This window comes from Nerophis ophidion, linkage group LG19, assembly GCF_033978795.1.
Source record: "Nerophis ophidion isolate RoL-2023_Sa linkage group LG19, RoL_Noph_v1.0, whole genome shotgun sequence".
NCBI lineage: Eukaryota > Metazoa > Chordata > Actinopteri > Syngnathiformes > Syngnathidae > Nerophis > Nerophis ophidion.
The window spans coordinates 47,029,394-47,051,864 of NC_084629.1; the positions used below are offsets into that span (position 1 = coordinate 47,029,394).

Sequence of the window (22,471 nt, forward strand, 5' to 3'; positions counted from 1 at the left end):
CGTCTTCCTTTTCTCTTTCTATCCCCTCCTGCTCCGGCCCGGCAGCACCAAATGATATAATAAATACATTTAATAAAAGTCAAATACAAATAAAGCAACAAGAGAAGTATCCTACACTTCTCTTCTGTAAAGTACATTTGAATATGGGCATCTACATCAACTATGAATGAGAAGCTGGACAAAAATAAATTTAAAAAGGCCTTAAAAATGTCAAAAATTCTCCAAAAATCTCATAAAAGGTCTTAAATACGATTTTGGAAGGTCTTAAAAATCTATCGACATTACTTCAATCTTGCTTTTTGAATGTTTGGATTTTTGAGGACGCTAAAACGGAAGTGATAAAAAAAAACGACCTAAAGGAGGTTACCGGTACCTGTGCTGACCCGTCAGAACTGATTGAGCCCCACCAGCTCGGGTGCTGTGTGGTGACATCACGGCACAGCAGCGCAGAAAAACTTGAACGAAAGCCCGCTGCAAAGCCAAATGACTTGCATGAGATGGATAAGTTCAAAAGTTCAAGGATTTAGTGGGCGTTGTTTACTTGAGTCGTATCGCCATCACAGTGGCAGTATGACTATATGAATGTGAGGGGCGGTCCAGCTCAGTTGGTATGGCGGCCGTGCCAGCAACTTCAGGGTTCCAGGTCCGATCCCACTTGTAACTCTTTTTAATGCAAACGCTTACTTCCACTAAGTCATTCATTTGACTTTATAAGTCAATATTTTGACTTAGTAAGCCATTATTTGGACTTACTAAATACTAAGTCATAATAATGACATACTTAGTATCTCAGGTATTTAGGACTGTTTTGTTTTTACTTTACGGAAAGAATATCGAGTTATATATCGTATATCGACATTCAGCAAATGGAGCGGAAAACACAACCAAAAGTTGTAGGCTTCTTCACGCGACGAAGCCGGCCTACTTCACCGCAGTCTGTAGTCTATTGCCCCCTCAGGCTTTGATTGATTGATCGATTGAAACTTTTATTAGTAGATTGCACAGTACAGTACATATTCCGTACAATTGACCACTAAATGGTAACACCCCAATACGTTTTTCAACTTGTTTAAGTCGGGGTCCACGTTAATCAATTCATGGTAATTCAGGCTGTAGTGGACGTTTATGACAACCTTTTTCCAAAACACAATATAGAAAGTGAGATATAACAGGATAATGCTAACATACATCTATTGTTTTCAAAACGCTTACAAAAAAGTGGGACCCCAAAAATTCACCATTTTTATGACTTGATGGGGTCCCTGGGACCCCGTTTTGAAAAGTCCTCCCGTGCCAGCAACCTGAGGGCTCCTGATTCAATCCTCAGCTTCTACCAACCTCATCACGCCCGTTGTGTCCTTGAGCAAAACACTTCACCCTTGCTCCTGATGGGTCGTGGTTAGGGCCTTGCCTGGCTGTGTGAATGTGGAAATTGTGCCAAAGCGCTTTGAGTACCTTGAAGGTAGAAAAGCGCTATACAAGTACAACCCATTTATCATTTACCAAGGTGTATTGGTGCGTGCAAAACAGCAGCAGGTGGCTGTGGCCTGCGGGCCGCTTCTAATAGGCCTTAGATTATAACCCCATTCCCTGTAAGTGCATACCATATTTCCTTGAATTGCTGCCGGGCCGCTAATTATTTTAAAACCTCTTCTCACTCCAGCACTTACCAAAGGCATGCGGTAAATTTAAGCCTGTGCTTAAAAATTTGAGTGTGATGTAAGGATACCATCATGAAAAGCACATTTAATAAAAAAAACGTTATTATGGTCTTACCTTTACTTATAAATGAAGTCCATGCGCAGCTCCTTCTGATCAAATGCATCGATAACTTGTTTATAGAAGTCTTCCTTATCTTTCTTCAGTTTTGAAAGTCTCTCTGTCTCGATGGAGATCTTCCTTTATTACCTCCTGCTTCGATTGAAAGTCCAGTTTAGAAAACTGTTTTATTTTAGATATGTAATCCCCCATGTTAAAAGTGCAAGCGAGAGGAAAAAATAAACACACGCTGCTCACTCTTGCTGCTTGTTGTCACTTCTTCTGCAGCCGAGTAGTCGCAAGAAGGATCACTAGCGCCCTCTACCACCAGGAGGCGGGAGTCATTTAATGACTCATATTTGACACACGCAGCTACGGTATATTAATAAAACATAGCTGCTTACTGTTCTTTTTAGCATATTCAATAGCTTGGACCTTAAATCCTACTGAATAGCTCTTAATCTTCTTCCCTTTATGCGATTTTGAAAATGATGACAGGTGAAGTGTCACTCATGACGTGACGAGTTTGACCCTGCGGAAATTCTAGACATGCGCTAATAAAAATAATATTTAACCCCCAATTCCAACCTTTGATGCTGAGTGCCAAGCAGGGAGGTAATGGCTCCCATTTTTTTATAGTCTTTGGTACGACTCGGCCGGGGTTTGAACTCACAACCTACTCATCTCAGGGCGGACGCTCTAACCACTAGACCACTGAGCAGGTTTTCATTTTGATTTGTGCAGTTTTTGAATCGTGTGAACCCTATATCTTGCCTTGTGAATAATTAGTTTTTCAAATGGAATTTCCTCCTCCAGATCAGCACGGTGGAAGACGTCAAGAGTGCTCTTCCGGACTCGCTTCACATCTTCAACGCCATCAGCGGCACGCCCACAGCTGCCAACATCCAGGGCATCCCCAGCTCTTCTTCTGTGGTATGATGCTAGGAAGCAGTCGGACCAGGGTGATGACTTATCCACACCACCACGCTACATGGACTACATGGACTATGTGGACTCTGTGCCCCACATGGACAATGTGGGCTACATGGACTATGTGGACGACATGGACTATGTGGACGACATGGACAATGTGGACAATGTGGCCTAAATGGACGATGTGGCCTACATGGACAATGTGGCCTACATGGACTATGTGGACTCTGTGGCCCACATGGACAATGTGGCCTACATGGACTATGTGGACGACATGGACTATGTGGACGACATGGACAATGTGGACAATGTGGCCTAAATGGACGATGTGGCCTACATGGACAATGTGGCCTACATGGACTATGTGGACTCTGTGGCCCACATGGACAATGTGGCCTACATGGACTATGTGGACGACATGGACTATGTGGCCCACATGGACTATGTGGCCCACATGGACTATGTGGAGGACATGGACTATGTGGCCCACATGGACTATGTGGCCTACGTAGTCTATGTGGCCCAAATGGACAATGTGGCCTACATGGACTATGTGGACGACATGGACTATGTGTGGATTATGTGGCCTACATGGACTATGTGGACTCTGTGGCCCACATGGACAATGTGGCCCACATGGACAATGTGGCCTACATGGACTATGTGGCCGACATGGACTATGTGGCCTACATGGACTGTGTGGCCTACATGGACTATGTGGACAATGTGGCCTACATGGACTATGTGGACGACGTGGACTATGTGGCCTACGTGAACTATGTGTTCTACATGGACTATGTGGCCTACATGGACTATGTGGACTCTGTGGCCCACATGGACAATGTGGCCTACATGGACTATGTGGACTCTGTGGCCCACATGGACAATGTGGCCTACATGGACTATGTGGACGACATGGACTATGTGGCCCACATGGACTATGTGGCCTACATGGACTATGTGGAGGACATGGACTATGTGGCCCACATGGACTATGTGGCCTACGTAGTCTATGTGGCCCAAATGGACAATGTGGCCTACATGGACTATGTGGACGACATGGACTATGTGTGGATTATGTGGCCTACATGGACTATGTGGACTCTGTGGCCCACATGGACAATGTGGCCTACATGGACTATGTGGCCGACATGGACTATGTGGCCTACATGGACTGTGTGGCCTACATGGACTATGTGGACAATGTGGCCTACATGGACTATGTGGACGACGTGGACTATGTGGCCTACGTGAACTATGTGTTCTACATGGACTATGTGGCCTACATGGACTATGTGGCCTACAAGGACTATGTGTCCTACGTGGACTATGTGGCCTACAAGGACTATGTGTCCTACGTGGACTATGTGTCCTTTGTGGACTATGTGGCCTACGTGGACTATGTGTACTATGTGGACTATGTTTTCTACGTGGACTATGTGGCCTACATTGACTATGTGGCCTACAAGGACTATGTGTCCTACGTGGACTATGTGTCCTTTGTGGACTATGTGGCCTACGTGGACTATGTGGCTTACATGGACTATGTGGCCGACGTGGACTATGTGGCCTACGTGAACTATGTGTTCTACATGGACTATGTGGCCTACATGGACTATGTGTCCTACGTGGACTGTGTCCTACGTGGACTATGTGTTCTATGTGGACTATGTTTTCTACGTGGACTATGTTGCCTACATGGACTATGTGGCCTACATGGACTATGTGGCCTACATGGACTATGTGGCCGACGTGGACTATGTGGCCTACGTGGACTATGTGGCCTACGTGGACTATGTGGCTTACATGGACTATGTGGCCGACGTGGACTATGTGGCCTACGTGAACTATGTGTTCTACATGGACTATGTGGCCTACATGGACTATGTGTCCTACGTGGACTGTGTCCTACGTGGACTATGTGGCCTACATGGACTATGTGTTCTACGTGGACTGTGTCCTACGTGGACTATGTGGCCTACGTGGACTATGTGGCCTACGTGGACTATGTGGCCTACGTGGACTATGTGGACTATGTGGCCTACGTGGACTATGTTGCCTACGTGGACTATGTGGCCTACATGGACTATGTTGCCTACGTGGACTATGTGGCCTACGTGGACTATGTGGCCCACATGGACTATGTGGCCTACGTGGACTATGTGGCCCACATGGACTATGTGGCCTACGTGGACTATGTGGCCCACATGGACTATGTGGCCCACATGGACTATGTGGCCTACGTGGACTATGTGGCCCACATGGACTATGTTGCCTACGTGGACTATGTGGCCCACATGGACTATGTTGCCTACGTGGACTATGTGGCCTACGTGGACTATGTGGCCCACATGGACTATGTGGCCTACGTGGACTATGTGGCCCACATGGACTATGTGGCCTACGTGGACTATGTGGCCTACGTGGACTATGTGGCCTACGTGGACTATGTGGCCTACGTGGACTATGTGGGCGCGCCCACGCAGAGAAGCAGTGGAGACTTGGTGGTCCATGGAGACGTCCCAACTTTTTAATGTCCTGCAGTCCTCTTCCACAATCCACTGCACCACCGATGCGTACATGAGCGGTAAAAGCAGCATTTACTGTACATTTATGATATTTCTACAATGGCAGCCTCATTATAGCCAACACACAATCGCTTCAATAGTTAGGAGCCTTTCAGACTATTTCAAGCACACAAGAAAAGGTTGTTATTTATGTAAATATGAAAAGAGAAAAAAGGAGCGTGTGCAATATGTGAAGCTCATACACTGTACAGATATGTTCACCTTCATGCCAAAGTGAGTGAGGGTTTCATACCTGACACTGCACCTACCGGGGGGTTGGGGAGGGGGGGCTTATTGGAGGCTTTTTACCAATTTACTGTTTGGATTTTTTTTATATTTGAGCAGCAATTTTTTTTTAAATTTGTATTTAACACAAAGTCACTGTTCTGCTGTAAATGTTCCCTTATGCTTTTCTTTTAATAAAATACACTCATTTCTTTAGAATGTTTTTATTGGGGGGTGTGGGGGGGTGCTTATCTGTGGTCATATCTCCCGGCTCCGCCCACTGCAAAAAGCTGCAGAGTCAGCGGCGTGGAAGACGTATGAATGACTAATAGTCCTTATCAAGCAAGCACTGTCCCCACTGTCCTCCTATTGGGAGCAGCTTGTCCACATCATGACAGGTGAGTTTTAATCATCATTCTTTTTAAATCACGTTAAATCAACTAACGTGTTGTTTTGTTGTTGGTTTTTTTAGTGTCAAATTGTAAGGAACCAAAGCAAGAGAAGCGCAGCAAAGGGAAGGTAAACCCTTTATGTTTTTGGAATGATATTACAAACCCTGTTTCCATACGAGTTGGGAAATTGTGTTAGATGTAAATATAAACAGAATACAATGATTTGCAAATCCTTTTCAAGCCATATTCAGTTGAATATGCTACAAAGACAACATATTTGATGTTCAAACTCAGAAACTTTTTTTTTTTGCGAATAATAATTAACTTGGAATCTCATGGCTGCAACACGTGCCAAAGTAGTTGGGAAAGGGCATGTTCACCACTGTGTTACATCACCTTTTCTTTTAACAACATTCAATAAACGTTTGGGAACTGAGGAAACTAATTGTTGAAGCTTTGAAAGTGGAATTCTTTCCCATTCTTGTTTTATGTAGAGCTTCAGTTGTTCAACAGTCCGGGGTCTCCGCTGTCGTATTTTACGCTTCATAATGCACCACACATTTTCCATGGGAGACAGGTCTGGACTGCAGGCGGGCCAGGAAAGTAGCCGCAATCTTTTTTTACGTAGCCACGCTGTTGTAACACGTGCTGAATGTGGCTTGGCATTGTCTTGCTGAAATAAGCAGGGGCGTCCATGAAAAAGACGGCGCTTAGATGGCAGCATATGTTGTTCCAAAACCTGTATGTACCTTTCAGCATTAATGGTGCCTTCACAGATGTGTAAGTTACCCATGCCTTGGGCACTAATGCACCCCCATACCATCACACATGCTGGCTTTTCCACTTTGCGTCGATAACAGTCTGGATGGTTCACTTTCCCATTTGGTCCGGATGACACGATGTCGAATATTTCCAAAAACAATTTGAGATGTGGACTCGTCAGACCACAGAACACTTTTCCACTTTGCATCAGTCCATCTTAGATGATCTCGGGCCCAGAGAAGCCGGCGGCGTTTCTGGATGTTGTTGATAAATGGCTTTCGCTTTGCATAGTAGCGCTTTAACCTGCATTTACAGATGTAGCGACAAACTGTATTTAGTGACAGTGGTTTTCTGAAGTGTTCCTGAGCCCATGTGGTGATATCCTTTAGAGATTGATGTTGGTTTTTGATACAGTGGCGTCTGAGGGATGGAAGGTCACTGTCATTCAATGTTGGTTTCCGGCCATGCCGCTTACGTGGAGTGATTTCTCCAGATTCTCTGAACCTTTTGATGATATTATGGAGCGTAGATGTTGAAATCCCTAAATTTCTTGCAATGTCACTTTGAGAAAGGTTGTTCTTAAACTGTTTGACTATTTGCTCACGCAGTTGTGGACAAAGGGGTGTACCTCGCCCCATCCTTTCTTGTGAAAGACTGAGCATTTTTTGGGAAGCTGTTTTTATAGCCAATCATGGCACCCACCTGTTCCCAATTAGCCTGCACACCTGTGGGATGTTCCAAATAAGTGTTTGATGAGCATTCCTCAACTTTATCGGTATTTATTGCCACCTTTCCCAACTTCTTTGTCATGTGTTGCTGGCATCAAATTCTAAAGTTAATGATTATTTGCAAAAAAAAAAAAATGTTTATGAGTTTGAACATCAAATATGTTGTCTTTGTAGCATATTCAACTGAATATGGCTTGAAAAGGATTTGCAAATCATTGTATTCTGTTTATATTTACATCTAACACAATTTCCCAACTCTTATGGAAACAGGGTTTGTACTTACTTACTTGTGTTTTTTCAGGACATAACAGTATGTGGCTACCCGCTCAGCATATTCTTCATCGTGGTAAACGAGTTCTGCGAGAGGTTCTCCTACTATGGCATGCGCGGTGAGGAATATGTTTCTATATTTCTTACACAATCAGTGGATTTACATCGCTTGTTTTTTGTTTGTTTTTTTGCTGTCCACAGCTGTGCTGGTGTTGTACTTTAAGTTCTTCCTGCTCTGGGATGAAGACCTTTCCACCTCCATCTACCACACCTTTGTGGCTCTGTGCTACCTCACTCCCATTCTGGGGGCCATTGTGGCCGACTCCTGGCTGGGGAAGTTCAAGTGAGTGCCTCGTCTTTTCTTTGCCTATTAGAAGACTTGTTTTAATCATAATTAAAGCTGCAAGCAGCGATGGACGGGACCGACATTTGCTGGCGTTTCCTGCCTTTACCCATTCAATATATCTTTACCTGCACATTACCTACCTTCCCTGCATCCTGGGGTCACACCGGTGCTTCTTTCTTTCACCCATACATGCTGGTGCTTCCTGCCATCACCCAGACAACACATCTTTACCTGCACATTACCTACCTTCTCTGCATTGTGTGGTCACAATTAATGGGGAAATTGTCGCTTTCTCGGTCCGAATCGCTCTAGCTGCTGGTGGCCATGATTATAAACAATGTTCGGATGTGAGGAGCTCCACAACCCGCTACTTCCGGTACAGGCAAGGCTTTTTTATTAGCGACCAAAAGTTGCGAACTTTATCGTCGATTATCTTTACTCAATCCTTTCAGCAAAAATATTGCAATATCGCTAAATGATCAAGTCTGAGACATAGAATGGACCTGCTATCCCCGTTTAAATAAGAACATCTCATTTCAGCAGGACTTTAAAGCAGGGGTGTCAAACTTGGTTTATTGAGGCCCACGTCACAATTATGGGGCACAGCGTTTACCTTTTCCTCACCTTTTTTGTAAGTGGCAGAGACCCGTCAGCTATCCTGTTCTGTCTCCCTGTAATGTTTGTCTGATCTTTAAAGTGATTGTGCTAAAAATCTTAATCTTAAATACTTCTGATTCTGATATTGAGTCCGAATGACAGGCAGACAAAGAAGCAAGGAATTAAACAGAGACAGAATTCAATTTGGCTCAATTGAGGAGAAACGTCTGGCCTGTACTCTTGTACTGTCCCCCACCACGCTCTGACGAAGGATTGTACGTCTCTTTTATTTGGACTTTCCCCGATTTCATGGCAACAACTGTTTCTAAAGGAAGGGGGTCGTAAACATCCGCTGCCTTTGGTCACAAGAAAAGGTGTCTGGAGGGGAGTCAGATCCTGCTTTCTCTTCGCTTTGTAGATCTTTGGTTAAGATAAAATCTTCCTGTGGATTACAGTACTAGCTGAGCCGGAAGGCAAAGCTCTAAATTTACCGGTCGATCTACGTTCCCACCCTCACCTATGGTCATGAGCTTTGGGTCATGACCGAAAGGACAAGATCACGGGTACAAGCGGCCCAAATGAGTTTCCTCCGCCGGGTGGCGGGGTTCTCCCTTAGAGATAGGGTGAGGAGCTCGAAGTAAAGCCGCTGTTCCTCCACATGGAGAGGAGCCAGATGAGGTGGACCGTGCATCTGGTCAGGATGCCACCCGAGCGCCTCCCTAGGGAGGTGTTTCGGGCACTTCCGAACGGTAGGAGGCCACGGGGAAGACCCAGGACATCTTGGGAAGACCATGTCTCCAGGCTAGCCTAGGAACACCTCGGGATCCCCCGGGAAGAGCTGGGCGAAGTGGCTGGGGAGAGGAGCGTCTGGGCTTCCCTGCTTAAGCTGCTGACCCCGCGACCTGACCTCGGATAAGCAGAAGAAGATGGATTGATGGATTACAATACAGCAAAGAAACCGACACCTTCATGTTGCTTCCCATCCTAAACAGTGGAGTTTTGCAATCCTTCTGCTTGGTAGGATCAAAGACAGCTTTTGTCCTCTAGCCGGGAACTCATGGCCACACAAAGTTTTGTGATAACTTAAAAACTATTATTTTGACAATAGTATTATAGGAAAAAAATGCGTATTTGATATTTTCCTTGGCTTATTTTTCAAAACCAATTTTCCAGTTCCAATAATTGATTGGAATCTGTTCATTATATGTTGTATAATTTGTGTCTTGTTTGTTTAAATTTCCAAGTTTCTATTTAGTATTTTTAAAAGAACATTTGTTAAAAAATAATGTTTTGTACAGTAAAATGTTTGTAATAACACTAACATTTCAAATAACGACGATTATAATATACACTTATTTCATGATATTTAATCATAATTTTGTTGATTATCACACTGAGGCAGGACACTGACTAGATGTCTTCAAGGTCTGAATCTAGTTCTTCTTTGCCCCTTAAAAAGGGGTGTAGAATATCAGAGGATATTCTATTTGTAAACACAAATCTAAGCTAGAAGATTTTGTGTGGTGCAGATATATTCATGGATGATTGTGTTTCTTGCCCACAGGACCATCATCTACTTGTCTATCGTCTATGCCCTCGGCCAGGTCGCCATGGCTGTCAGTGCCATCCATGACATCACCGACTACAACAAAGATGGGTCGCCTGACAACATGACCTTTCATGTGTAGGTTTTGTTGCGTTTGAACCAGATGTTCCTTCAAGGGAATTTAAGTTGCTGGTCAATACTAAATTCTTTTGATGACACATAAGCTGGTTTTAAATGATAACCCAGAACAGAATAGGTATTTTGCAATTTATTCCAAAGCTTTGGGGAGACCAACCTAAAAAACAACACATTCAATTTGCATCGCCTAGTTTATCTGAAAACAATACGGAAGTTTTGTCTTTTTTAATACGCCACTAACCCCCACCCTTCAGAGCGAATACACATGCCTATTGTCCTCCTTAGCTGGGCACAGGATGAGATAAGAAGAAGGAGTATTGCTACTCCTTACATTCCTACAGCTTCAAGATTAACACATGCAGTTTACTAGCAGACAACCAAAAAGAGACCAAATGGACAAACACTAGCTGTTTTCAAATATGACTATGGAAAAATAAGTAACTCTTGAATATGAATATATGTAGATATCTATCTCCGTCAATTTCCAACATGAATGCGTTCAAAAGGCCAATTGTGGACTTCCAAGCCTCGTTTGTAAACTTCTTGTTTTGCTGTTTTTGTTCACATTCAGTGTGATGTCAATGGTTGGCCTCTTCCTCATCGCTCTTGGCACCGGGGGCATCAAACCTTGTGTGGCCGCCTTTGGTGGAGATCAGTTTGGTGATCACCAGGTTAGTACATGATCCTAAGAAATTAAGATGTGCAGCAAGCTTCTAAGAATTGTTTGCTGTGAAGACGATGTTACATTGTCTCAAGCTCCAAAAATACCCCAAACTGCAGTAATATCCACCACTACTAATAATGACATAGTGAGATGCATGTATTTATGTATGCTGAACACTAACAAAACCCAATGCTTTGCCAGTATTTGTTGAAATACCATTATCACCAGCAAAGGCAAGGTAATTGACCTACCGTATTTCCTTGAATTGCCGCCAGGTATATAGTATGTGCCTGCCTAGAATTACTGCCGGGTCAAACTCGTCTCGCAAATTAATTAGCGCATGCTTAGCATTACCGCCGGCTCATGATTAACGTCGGGTCAAACTCGTTTCGCAAAATATTATTTTTATTAGCGCATGCCTAGAATTTCCGCCGGGTCAAACTCGTCACGTCACGAGTGACACTTCACCTGTCATCATTTTCAAAATGGAGGAGGCTGATTTCAATCATTTGAAATCGCATAAAAGTGAAGTGAAGTGAAGTGAATTATATGTATATAGCGCTTTTCTCTAGTGACTCAAAGCGCTTTACATAGTGAAACCCAATATCTAAGTTACATTTTAAACCAGTGTGGGTGGCACTGGGAGCAGGTGGGTAAAGTGTCTTGCCCAAGGACACAACGGCAGTGACTAGGATGGCAGAAGCGGGAATCGAACCTGCAACCCTCAAGTTGCTGGCACGGCCACTCTACTAACCGAGCTATGCTGCGATGAGGTGGCGACCCGTCCAGGGTGTACCCCGCCCCCCGCCCGACCGCAACCGAGATAAGCGCCAGCGCCCCCCGCAACCCCAAAAGGGGGCAAGCGGCAGAAAATGGATGGATATTTAATGACCACACACCATACACCCGCCCCCTACACGTTTCTATTACATATAAGATGTCAGGGTCCACTGGACCCGGAGCTAATAGAAGTGTGGAAATTGATGGTCTGTGTAGCGCACACACACACACACACACACCTAGACAGGAGGAGGACAGAGTGTAGGTACACACAACATCGGAGGGTCAAATGTGCGAGAAAATGAGAGCAGACAGTGTTGACAAACAATGTCGCAACCGCAGGTGCAGAAACACAAAAGAAGAATCCCTGTGGGATGCAGATACTGGCAGAGAAATTTTCCCTGCAACGTTCACATTGTTGTTACTTAGCCAGCGTCCGTGGGTCTGATGGACCCGCCGCATCCCGTGGCCCCCAATGCCTCCCAATCAAACACCTCCATGCCAAAACACTGAATTTACCTTATCCCAATAAACATCTGTTCAGTATTTCAACATAAAAGAGGGCGCTAGTGATCCTTCTTGCGACTACTCGGCTGCAGAAGAAGTGACAACAAGTGCAGTGATATGTGCTGGGAAAGGAAATGACGCGGGGGGTGCACGACGGACCTTTTAGGATGTAACACCACTACTCTTTAGGATGTAACACCACTACTCTTATACTGGCTATGTAAACAACCGGGCTGAAATAAAACATGTTCCAGTCATAAATACCCAGTGTATTATTTATACAATAACACTTCATGGTGGCAGCGGTGGGATAAAGAGATCACCCACGGAGCAGAACGGGAGGGGGAGTTGTCCGAGGTGAATTCTGTCGTCGCCCGCACTACACGTGAGGAGCCGAGCTAACTGATAGCAGCGGTCTGATAGCTTTTTGTAAACTGGACTTTCAATGGAAGCAGGAGGTAATAAAGGAAGATCTCCATCGAGACAGAGACTTTTAAAACTGAAGAAAGATAAGGAAGACTTCTATAAACAAGTTATCGATGCTTTTGATCAGAAGGAGCTGTGCATGGACTTCATTTATAAGTAAAGGTAAGACCATAATAACGTTAATTTTATTAAATGTGGTTTTCATGATGGTATCCTTACATCACACTCAAATTTTAAGCGCAGGCCTAAATTTACCGCTTGCTTTTAGTAAGTGCCGGAGTGAGAAGAGGTTTTTAAAAAATGAGCGCCCCGGCGGCAATTCAAGGAAATACGGTAGGTTGTATATTGGACAACACTCTCGGGTGAAAAAATGGCATTAAAAGCAATAATAATAATAGATGTTATTGGTAAAAAGCACTTTACATTGAGTAAACAACCTCAAAGTGCTACAGTGTATTAATAAAATTAAAAAGATAAAAAAAAAATAAAAATAAAAAACTAGAACCAATAATAGCTCGAACTACTATGCATATATATATATAAAAAAAAGTTTTTTCTTTTTTTTCTTTAAAAGAAGGGTTTTAAAGCCTTTTTTAAAAGCATCCACAGTCTGTGGTGCCCTCAGGTGGTCAGGGAGAGCGTTCCACAGACTGGGAGCAGTAATAAAACTAGATTTCTGTGCAGGACTTCTGCGTTTATCAACAGGGATACACTGAACACCCTTGGCATTTATTGATGACCTGACATGAAATTATGACATATGGCTCCTTTAAATATTCTCCCAAATAAAACGTGTATATTTTCACTCTGTTGATTTTTTTTTTTTTTTTTTATGTTGCAGGAAAAGCAGAGACGCACCTTTTTCTCCGTCTTCTACCTGTGCATCAACGGGGGGAGTCTCCTGTCCACCATTATTACTCCCATCCTTCGAGGTAGGCAACATTGCAGAAAGGAATTTTTGTTGCCGTCTCCTGTCGACACTTTAAAAAGTATTCCATCGTGACAAAAGTGCCTGAAATGTAGCTTATGGACGCTCGGATCAAAAACATCTCCCCGTTGTGATCGGAACGTGATCAAGTTTAATACAGAATACACATTTGGTTTTGTTTTGAACAGAGTTCGTACGTGTGCTTGAAAACCTTGAAAATGCTTGGATTTTTTTAATGTTGTGTCTTTAAGGTTTGAAAAATGCTTCAATTTTGGGTGAAGTGCTTGGAAATGTTCTTCATATTTTTTGGCAGTCTGACTCGATAGGCTAATAATAAAATGGAAAAAAATACAATAAGTTTCCTTCAAAATGAAAGCTACACGTTTAATCTTACACTAGCCCTTACATTAGGTTGTTGTCATGCCAGAGGCTCTGTGTCGCCCCCAAGAGGACAGTCGTCATGCCAGGAGGTTGTCCTTTTAATGAACATTGGATGGAAATAACTACCGTATTTCCTTGAATTGCCGCCAGGGCGCTAATTAATTTAAAAGCTCTTCTCACTCCGGCGCTTACCAAAGGCATGCGGTAAATTTAGGCCTGCGCTTATAAATTTGAGTGTGATGTAAGGATACCATCATGAAAAGCAAATTTAATTAAAAAAAACGTTATTATGGTCTTACCTTTACTTATAAATGAAGTCCATGCACAGCTCCTTCTGATCAAAAACATCGATAACTTGTTTATAGAAGTCTTCCTTATCTTTTTTCAGTTTTAAAAGTCTCTCTGTCTCGATGGAGATCTTCCTTTATTACCTCCTGCTTCCATTGAAAGTCCAGTTTAGAAAACAGTTTTATTTTAGATATGTAATCCTCCATGTTAAAAGTGCAAGCGAGAGGAAAAAATAAACGATTCTGCAGCCGAGTTGTCACAAGAAGGATCACTAGCGCCCTCTACCACCAGGAGGCGGGAGTCATTTAATGACTCATATTTGACACACGCAGCTACGGTATACAAATAAAACATAGCTGCTTACTGTTCTTTTTAGCATATTCAATAGCTTGGACCTTAAATCCTACTGAATAGCTCTTAATCTTCTTCCCTTTATGCGATTTCAAATGATTGAAATCAGCCTCCTCCATTTTGAAAATGATGACAGGTGACGTGACGAGTTTGACCCGGTGGAAATTCTAGACATGCGCTAATAAAAATAATATTTTCCGAAACGAGTTTGACCCAGCGTTAATCCTGAGCCGGCGGTAATGCTAAGCATGCACTAATTATTTTGCGAAACGAGTTTGACCCGGCAGTAATTCTAGACAGGTGCATACTATATACCCGGCGGCAATTCAAGGAAATACAGTAGTCCTTTATTGGACTTGTTTGTACTGTGAAGGTCATTTAATGTATCATTTGTCACCGTTTTCACAACTTAGAGTTGAGTTAATATGAATGATTTTGTAGTTTTTACACAACATGGTTGTATGCATTTCTTGCTCTATTATTTTTGTTGTCTACTTCAGTGTTTTTCAACCTTTTTTGAGCCAAGGCACATTTTTTTCGTTGAAAATATGCAGGAGGCACATCACCAGCAGAAATCATTAAAAAACGAAACTCAGTTGACAGTAAAAAGTTGTCGCAATTGTTGGATATGACTTTAAAGCAGGGGTCACCAACCTTTTTGAAAGCAAGAGCTACTTCTTGGGTACTGATTAATGCCAAGGGCTACCAGTTTGATACACACTTCAATAAATTGCCAGAAATAGCCAATTTGCTCAATTTACCTTTAATAAATAAATCTATATATATTTTAAAAAATGGGTATTTCTGTCTGTCATTCCGTTTTACTTTTTTTTTTCCTTTCACAGAAGGTTTTTTGTAGAGAATAAATTATGAAAAATCACTTAATTGAATGGTTTAAAAGAGGAGAAAACACGAAAAAAAATTTTAATAAAATTTTGAAACATAGTTTATCTTCAATTTCGACTCTTTAAAATTCAAAATTTAACCGAAAAAAATGAATAGAAAAACTAGCTAATTCAAATCTTTTTTTAAAAAATGATTTATGGAACATCATTAGTAATTTTTCCGGATTGAGATTAATTTTAAAATTTTGATGACATGTTTTAAATAGGTTAAAATCCAATCTGCACTTTGTTAGAATATATAACAAATTGGACCAAGCTATATTTCTAACAAAGACAAATCATTATTTCTTCCAGATTTTCCAGAACAAATATTTTAAAATAAATTCAAAAGACTTTGAAATAAGATTTAAATATGATTTTACAGATTTTCTAGATTTGCCAGAATAATTTTGTTTGAATTTTAATCATAATGAGTTTGAAGAAATATTTCACAAATATTCTTTGTCGAAAAAACAGAAGCTAAAATGAAGAATTAAATTCAAATGTATTTATTATTCTTTACAATAAAAAATACATTTACTTGAACATTGATTTAAATTGTCAGGAAAGAAGAGGAAGGAATTTAAAAGGTAAAAAGGTATATGTGTTTAAAAATCCTAAAATAAATTTAAGGTTGTATTTTTTCTCTAAAATTGTCTTTCTGAAAGTTATAAGAAGCAAAGTAAAAAAATTATGAATTTATTTAAACAAGTGAAGACCAAGTCTTTAAAATCTTTTCTTGGATTTTCAAATTCTATTTGAGTTTTGTCTCTCTTAGAATTAAAAATGTCGAGCAAAGCGAGACCAGCTTGCTAGTAAATAAATAACATTTAAAAAATAGAGGCAGCTCACTGGTAAGTGCTGCTATTTGAGCTATTTTTAGAACAGGCCAGCGGGCGACTCATCTGGTCCTTACGGGCGACCTGGTGCCCGCGTTGGTGACCCCTGCTTTAGTGCATAAACAAGCATGCATGACTATAGCTCTTGTCTCAAAGTAGGTGTACTGTCACCACCTGTCACATCACACCCTGACTTATTTGGAGTCTGTTGCTGTTTTCCTGTGTGTAGTGTTTTACTTCTTGTCTTGTGCTCCAATTTTGGTGGCTTTTTCTCTTTTTTCGGTATTTTCCTGTAGCAGTTTCATGTCTTCCTTTGAGTGATATTTCCTGCATCTACTTTTGTTTTAGCAACCGAGAATATTTCAGTTGTTTTTATCCTTCTTTGTGGGGACATTGTTGATTGTAATTTCATGTTCAGATGTACTTTATGGACGCCGTCTTTGCTCCACAGTAAGTCTTTGCTGTCGTCCAGCATTCTTTTTTTGTTTACTTTGTAGCCAGTTCAGTTTTAGTTTCGATCTGCATAGTTGTAAGGCTAGTTGTGCTTGATGAAAGGTGACTGAGGTGTTGTGGAACAAACTAAATATTTTCCTTTAATTTTTTATCCTTGTATTTATGTGGAACGCTTTTGTTAATAAATGAGTGAAATTGTCATTTTGAGGGTGTGTGTATCTACAGTATATCACATTATGCAGTTTGCAAGCACAAATACGGTGTAAATTAATCCGTGCTGGTCCACGTCATTGAGTGCTGTAAGTACAAACCCTGTTTCCATATGAGTTGGGAAATTGTGTTAGATGTAAATATAAACAGAATACAATGATTTGCAAATCCTTTTCAAGCCATATTCAGTTGAATATGCTACAAAGACAACATATTTGATGTTCAAACTGAAATAATCATTAACTTTAGAATTTGATGCCAGCAACACGTGACAAAGAGGTTGGGAAAGGTGGCAATAAATACTGATAAAGTTGAGGAATGCTCATCAAACGCTTATTCGGAACATCCCACAGGTGTGCAGGCTAATTGGGAACAGGTGGGTGCCATGATTGGCTATAAAAACAACTTCCAGAAAAAAATGCTCAGTCTTTCACAAGAAAGGATGGGGCGAGGTACACCCCTTTGTCCACAACTGCGTGAGCAAATAGTCAAACAGTTTAAGAACAACCTTTCTCAAAGTGACATTGCAAGAAATTTAGGGATTTCAACATCTACGCTCCATAATATCATCAAAAGGTTCAGAGAATCTGGAGAAACCAACATTGAATGACCGTGACCTTCCATCCCTCTGATGGCACTGTATCAAAAACCGACATCAATCTCTAAAGGATATCACCACATGGGCCCAGGAACACTTCAGAAAACCACAGTCACTAAATACAGTTTGTCGCTACATCTGTACGTGCAAGTTAAAGCTCTACTATGCAAAGCGAAAGCTATTTATCAACAACATCCAGAAACGCCGCCAGCTTCTCTGGGCCCGAGATCATCTAAGATGGACTGATACAAAGTGGAAAAGTGTTCTGTGGTCTGACCAGTCCACATTTCAAATAGTTTTTGGAAATATTCGACATGGTGTCATCCGGACCAAAGGGGAAGCGAACCATCCAGACTGTTATCGACGCAAAGTGTAAAAGCCAGCATGTGTGATGGTATGGGGGTGCATTAGTGCCCAAGGCATGGGTAACTTACACATCTGTGAAGGCACCATTAATGCTGAAAGGTACATACAGGTTTTGGAACAACATATGCTGCCATCTAAGCGCCATCTTTTTCATGGACGCCCCTGCTTATTTCAGCAAGACAATTTCAAGCCACATTCAGCACGTGTTACAACAGCGTGGCTTCGTTAAAAAAAGGAGTGCGAGTACTTTCCTGGCCCGCCTGCAGTCCAGACCTGTCTCCCATGGAAAATGTGTGGCGCATTATGAAGCGTAAAATAGGACAGCGGAGACCCCGGACTGTTGAAGGACTGAAGCTCTACATAAAACAAGAATGAGAAGGAATTCCACTTTCAAAGCTTCAACAATTAGTTTCCTCAGTTCCCAAACGTTTATTGAGTGTTGTTAAAAGAAAAGGTGATGTAACACAGTGGTGAACATGCCCTTTCCCAACTACTTTGGCACGTGTTGCAGCCATGAAATTCCAAGTTTATTATTTGCACAAAAAAAATAAAGTTTATGAGTTTGAACATCAAATATGTTGTCTTTGTAGCATATTCAACTGAATATGGGTTGAAAAGGATTTGCAAATCATTGTATTCTGTTTATATTTACATCTAACACAATTTCCCAACTCATATGGAAACCGGGTTTGTCAGAAAAAGAGCAAGAAATTAGAAAAACAACACAAATGGAGACAGGTTTACAAACACCAATGACATTGAATATATTGAATAGTCTACAGAAATTCATGATAACTGCTGCTTCAATGTTAGGCTCAGGTTTTAGCAGCTTTTCCATATTTTTCCTACAGACAGCATTTGTTGACCTCAAACAACGAGGCAACGGATTGATTCACACTGGTTTTTGCCTTTTGAAGTCTACTGGAACAACTGGAAAATTGATCTTGAAAGTCCTTAAAAAGTGCTTAAATTTGGTCATGGAAAATGTGTACAAACCCTGTTCTTACAGTAACTACATTTCATGCAAGTTAACATAAATCCTGAATTGTTTGTCAAAATGTGGGCTGTGTTCTAAAAGTAGGTTTGTTTTTGCCACCTGCAGCACAAGAGTGTGGCATCCATTCCAAGCAGAGCTGCTATCCTTTGGCGTTTGGTGTTCCTGCTGCACTCATGGTGGTGGCATTGGGTATGTATATCAAATATACATGTTAGATTAGTCAGTGTACAGCTGGGAAAGCAGTACATGGCCGTGGTTTGGATTTGTGTCGGACATGCACATAGTTATAATATTGTACATCGTATATTTCCGTTTTCTCATTACATATATCTGAAAATGATTGGTAAGAAACAGCACTTATTTAATCCGACACTTTTCCATATCGGAGCAATTTCTAACACATTTTGTGGTCACCCTGTTACTCGAGTATGTTTGTCAATCAATCAATCAATTTTTATTTATATAGCCCTAAATCACAAGTGTCTCAAAGGGCTGCACAAGCCACAACAACACGGCAAGCCCCCAATATTGTTGTCCGGGTGGAAATTGGGAGAATGTTTTCCCCGGGAGATTTGCGGGAGGGGGCACTATAATAATTGAGTCTACCGGGAAAATCGTGAGGGTAGGCAAGTATGCTGATTACATGACAAGAGCTGGTTCTAAGGGATGGTGGTCGTAAATGTTCTAAGGGATGGTGGTCGTAAATGTTCTAAGGGATGGTGGTCCTAAATGGCCATCGCCCTTGATTACAACAGTTCAAAGAAAAGGTCGTAAAACAGTTCAAAGAAGCAGTGCCTGTCAAATCAAGTCAATTTTATTTATATAGCACATTTCCAACAACTTTTAAATTGAAGCAAAGTGCTTCACAGGTGAAAAAAGCATAGAGCAACAGAAACAGAAAACAAACAAAGAACTTAAAGAAAGTGAAGTGAAGTATATTTATATAGCGCTTTTTCTCTAGTGACTCAAAGCGCTTTACATAGTGAAACCCAATATCTAAGTTACATTTAAAGCAGTGTGGGTGGCACTGGGAGCAGGTGGGTAAAGTGTCTTGCCCAAGGACACAACGGCAGTGACTAGGATGGCGGAAGCTGGAATCGAACCTGCAACCCTCAAGTTGCTGACACGGCCACTCTACCAACCGAGCTATGCCGCGGAATGAGCTGAACAAAATAGTGCAAAAAGCAATACGGTAAAAGGGGTCAAATAAAAAGTAAAACATTTGCTAAATAAAAATGATAGTAATAAAAAGTGAGACAAATAGAAAAAATTTAAAAATAATACAAAAAATAAGAATAGTAGGGGAGTCTGGTCCTGCTTCCTCTCCACTTTGTAGTTCACAAGCCACGGCAACATCCGCGGTACAGAGCCCACATAAGGGCAAGGAAAAACTCAGTGACAATGACAATGAGAAACCTTGGAGAGGACCGCAGATGTGGGTGACCCTCCACCCCTCTAGGGGAGACCAAGTGCAATGGACATCAAGTGGATCTAACATAATAGTGTGAAAGTCCAGTCCATAGTGGATCTAACATAATAGTGTGAGAGTCCAGTCCATAGTGGATCTAACATAATAGTGTGAGAGTCCAGTCCATAGTGGATCTAACATAATAGTGAGGATCCAGTCCATAGTGGATCTAACATAATAGTGAGAGTCCAGTCCATAGTGGATCTAACATAATAGTGAGAGTCCAGTCCATAGTGGATCTAACATAATAGTGAGAGTCCAGTCCATAGTGGATCTAACATAATAGTGAGAGTCCAGTCCATAGTGGATCTAACATAATAGTGTGAGTCCAGTCCATAGTGGATCTAACATAATAGCGAGAGTCCAGTCCATAGTGGATCTAACATAATAGTGAGAGTCCAGTCCATAGTGGATCTAACATAATAGTGAGAGTCCAGTCCATAGTGGATCTAACATAATAGTGAGAGTCCAGTCCATAGTGGATCTAACATAATAGTGAGAGTCCAGTCCATAGTGGATCTAACATAATAGTGTGAGTCCAGTCCATAGTGGATCTAACATAATAGTGAGAGTCCAGTCCATAGTGGATCTAACATAATAGCGAGAGTCCAGTCCATAGTGGATCTAACATAATAGTGTGAGAGTCCAGTCCATAGTGGATCTAACATAATAGTGAGAGTCCAGTCCATAGTGGATCCAACATAATAATGTGAGAGTCCAGTCCATAGTGGATCTAACATAATAGTGAGAGTCCAGTCCATAGTGGATCTAACATAATAGTGTGAGAATCCAGTCCATAGTGGATCTAACATAATAGTGTGAGTCCAGTCCATAGTGGATCTAACATAATAGTGAGAGTCCAGTCCATAGTGGATCTAACATAATAGTGAGAGTCCAGTCCATAGTGGATCTAACATAATAGTGAGAGTCCAGTCCATAGTGGATCTAACATAATAGTGTGAGAGTCCAGTCCACAGTGGATCTAACATAATAGTGAGAGTCCAGTCCATAGTGGATCTAAACATAATAGTGTGAGAGTCCAGTCCATAGTGGATCTAACATAATAGTGTGAGAGTCCAGTCCACAGTGGATCTAACATAATAGTGAGAGTCCAGTCCATAGTGGATCTAAACATAATAGTGTGAGAGTCCAGTCCATAGTGGATCTAACATAATAGTGTGAGAGTCCAGTCCACAGTGGATCTAACATAATAGTGAGAGTCCAGTCCATAGTGGATCTAACATAATCGTGTGAGAGTCCAGTCCATAGTGGATCTAACATAATAGTGCGAGAGTCCAGTCCATAGTGGATACTAACATAATATTGTGAGAGTCCAGTCCATAGTGGATCTAACATAATAGTGAGAGTCCAGTCCATAGTGGATCTAACATAATAGTGAGAGTCCAGTCCATAGTGGATCTAACATAATAGTGTGCGAGTCCAGTCCATAGTGGATCTAACATAATAGTGTGAGAGTCCAGTCCATAGTGGATCTAACATAATATTGTGAGAGTCCAGTCCATAGTGGATCTAACATAATAGTGAGAGTCCAGTCCATAGTGGATCTAACATAATAGTGAGAGTCCAGTCCATAGTGGATCTAACATAATAGTGTGCGAGTCCAGTCCCCCATAGGGGGAGAGTGAAAGCAATGGATGTCAAGCGAGTCTGACATAATAGTGTGAAAGTCCAGTCCATAGTGGATCTATTAGAAAAGAAAACTAAGATAAGCAAGCAAGAAAAGAAAACGAATAAAGAAACACTAAGGGCAGGGTCAGTTTGGAAAGGCTAGTGTAAAGAGGTGAGTTTTTAGGGTGGTTTTGAAGGTATGGAGGGAGGGGGCATCTCTGAATAGACAGAGAACAGAACAAAGATGGATATTTCAACCCTTAACTCAACAATGAGTAGATGAGTGTTATGTGTGTGTATGTGTACATAAATGAACATTGAAATTCAAGTATTTATTTTATTCATATACATATATAATATAATAAAATAAATAAATATATATATATATATAGCTAGAATTCACTGAAAGTCAAGTATTTCTTATATATATATATATATAT

The 22,471-nt window shown here is 41.5% G+C and overlaps 2 protein-coding genes across 6 annotated transcripts in view; both read left to right on the forward strand.

Annotated features, from left to right (window-relative positions):
• The window catches only part of LOC133538482 (dedicator of cytokinesis protein 9-like), a 304,828-nt gene extending 301,863 nt beyond the window's left edge, over positions 1-2,965 (forward strand). For 3 of the 5 annotated variants that reach the window (XM_061880143.1, XM_061880141.1, XM_061880139.1), the window contains exon 53: positions 2,575-2,964. In XM_061880143.1, coding sequence (XP_061736127.1) covers positions 2,575-2,697 — 123 coding nt within the window. In that variant the 3' untranslated portion in view covers positions 2,698-2,964. Of the gene's footprint in view, positions 1-2,574 lie in introns of all 5 variants that reach the window. The other 2 variants (XM_061880142.1, XM_061880140.1) reach the window with 2 other exon arrangements.
• A 2,812-nt stretch (positions 2,966-5,777) lies between these two features.
• slc15a1a (solute carrier family 15 member 1a) overlaps positions 5,778-22,471 on the forward strand; it is a 34,043-nt gene continuing 17,349 nt past the window's right edge. Inside the window, exons 1-8 of the mRNA XM_061880144.1 lie at positions 5,778-5,881; positions 5,956-6,002; positions 7,667-7,754; positions 7,837-7,978; positions 10,143-10,262; positions 10,834-10,933; positions 13,481-13,571; positions 19,040-19,123. Coding sequence (XP_061736128.1) covers positions 5,875-5,881; positions 5,956-6,002; positions 7,667-7,754; positions 7,837-7,978; positions 10,143-10,262; positions 10,834-10,933; positions 13,481-13,571; positions 19,040-19,123 — 679 coding nt within the window. The 5' untranslated portion in view covers positions 5,778-5,874. The remainder of the gene's footprint in view (positions 5,882-5,955; positions 6,003-7,666; positions 7,755-7,836; positions 7,979-10,142; positions 10,263-10,833; positions 10,934-13,480; positions 13,572-19,039; positions 19,124-22,471) is intronic.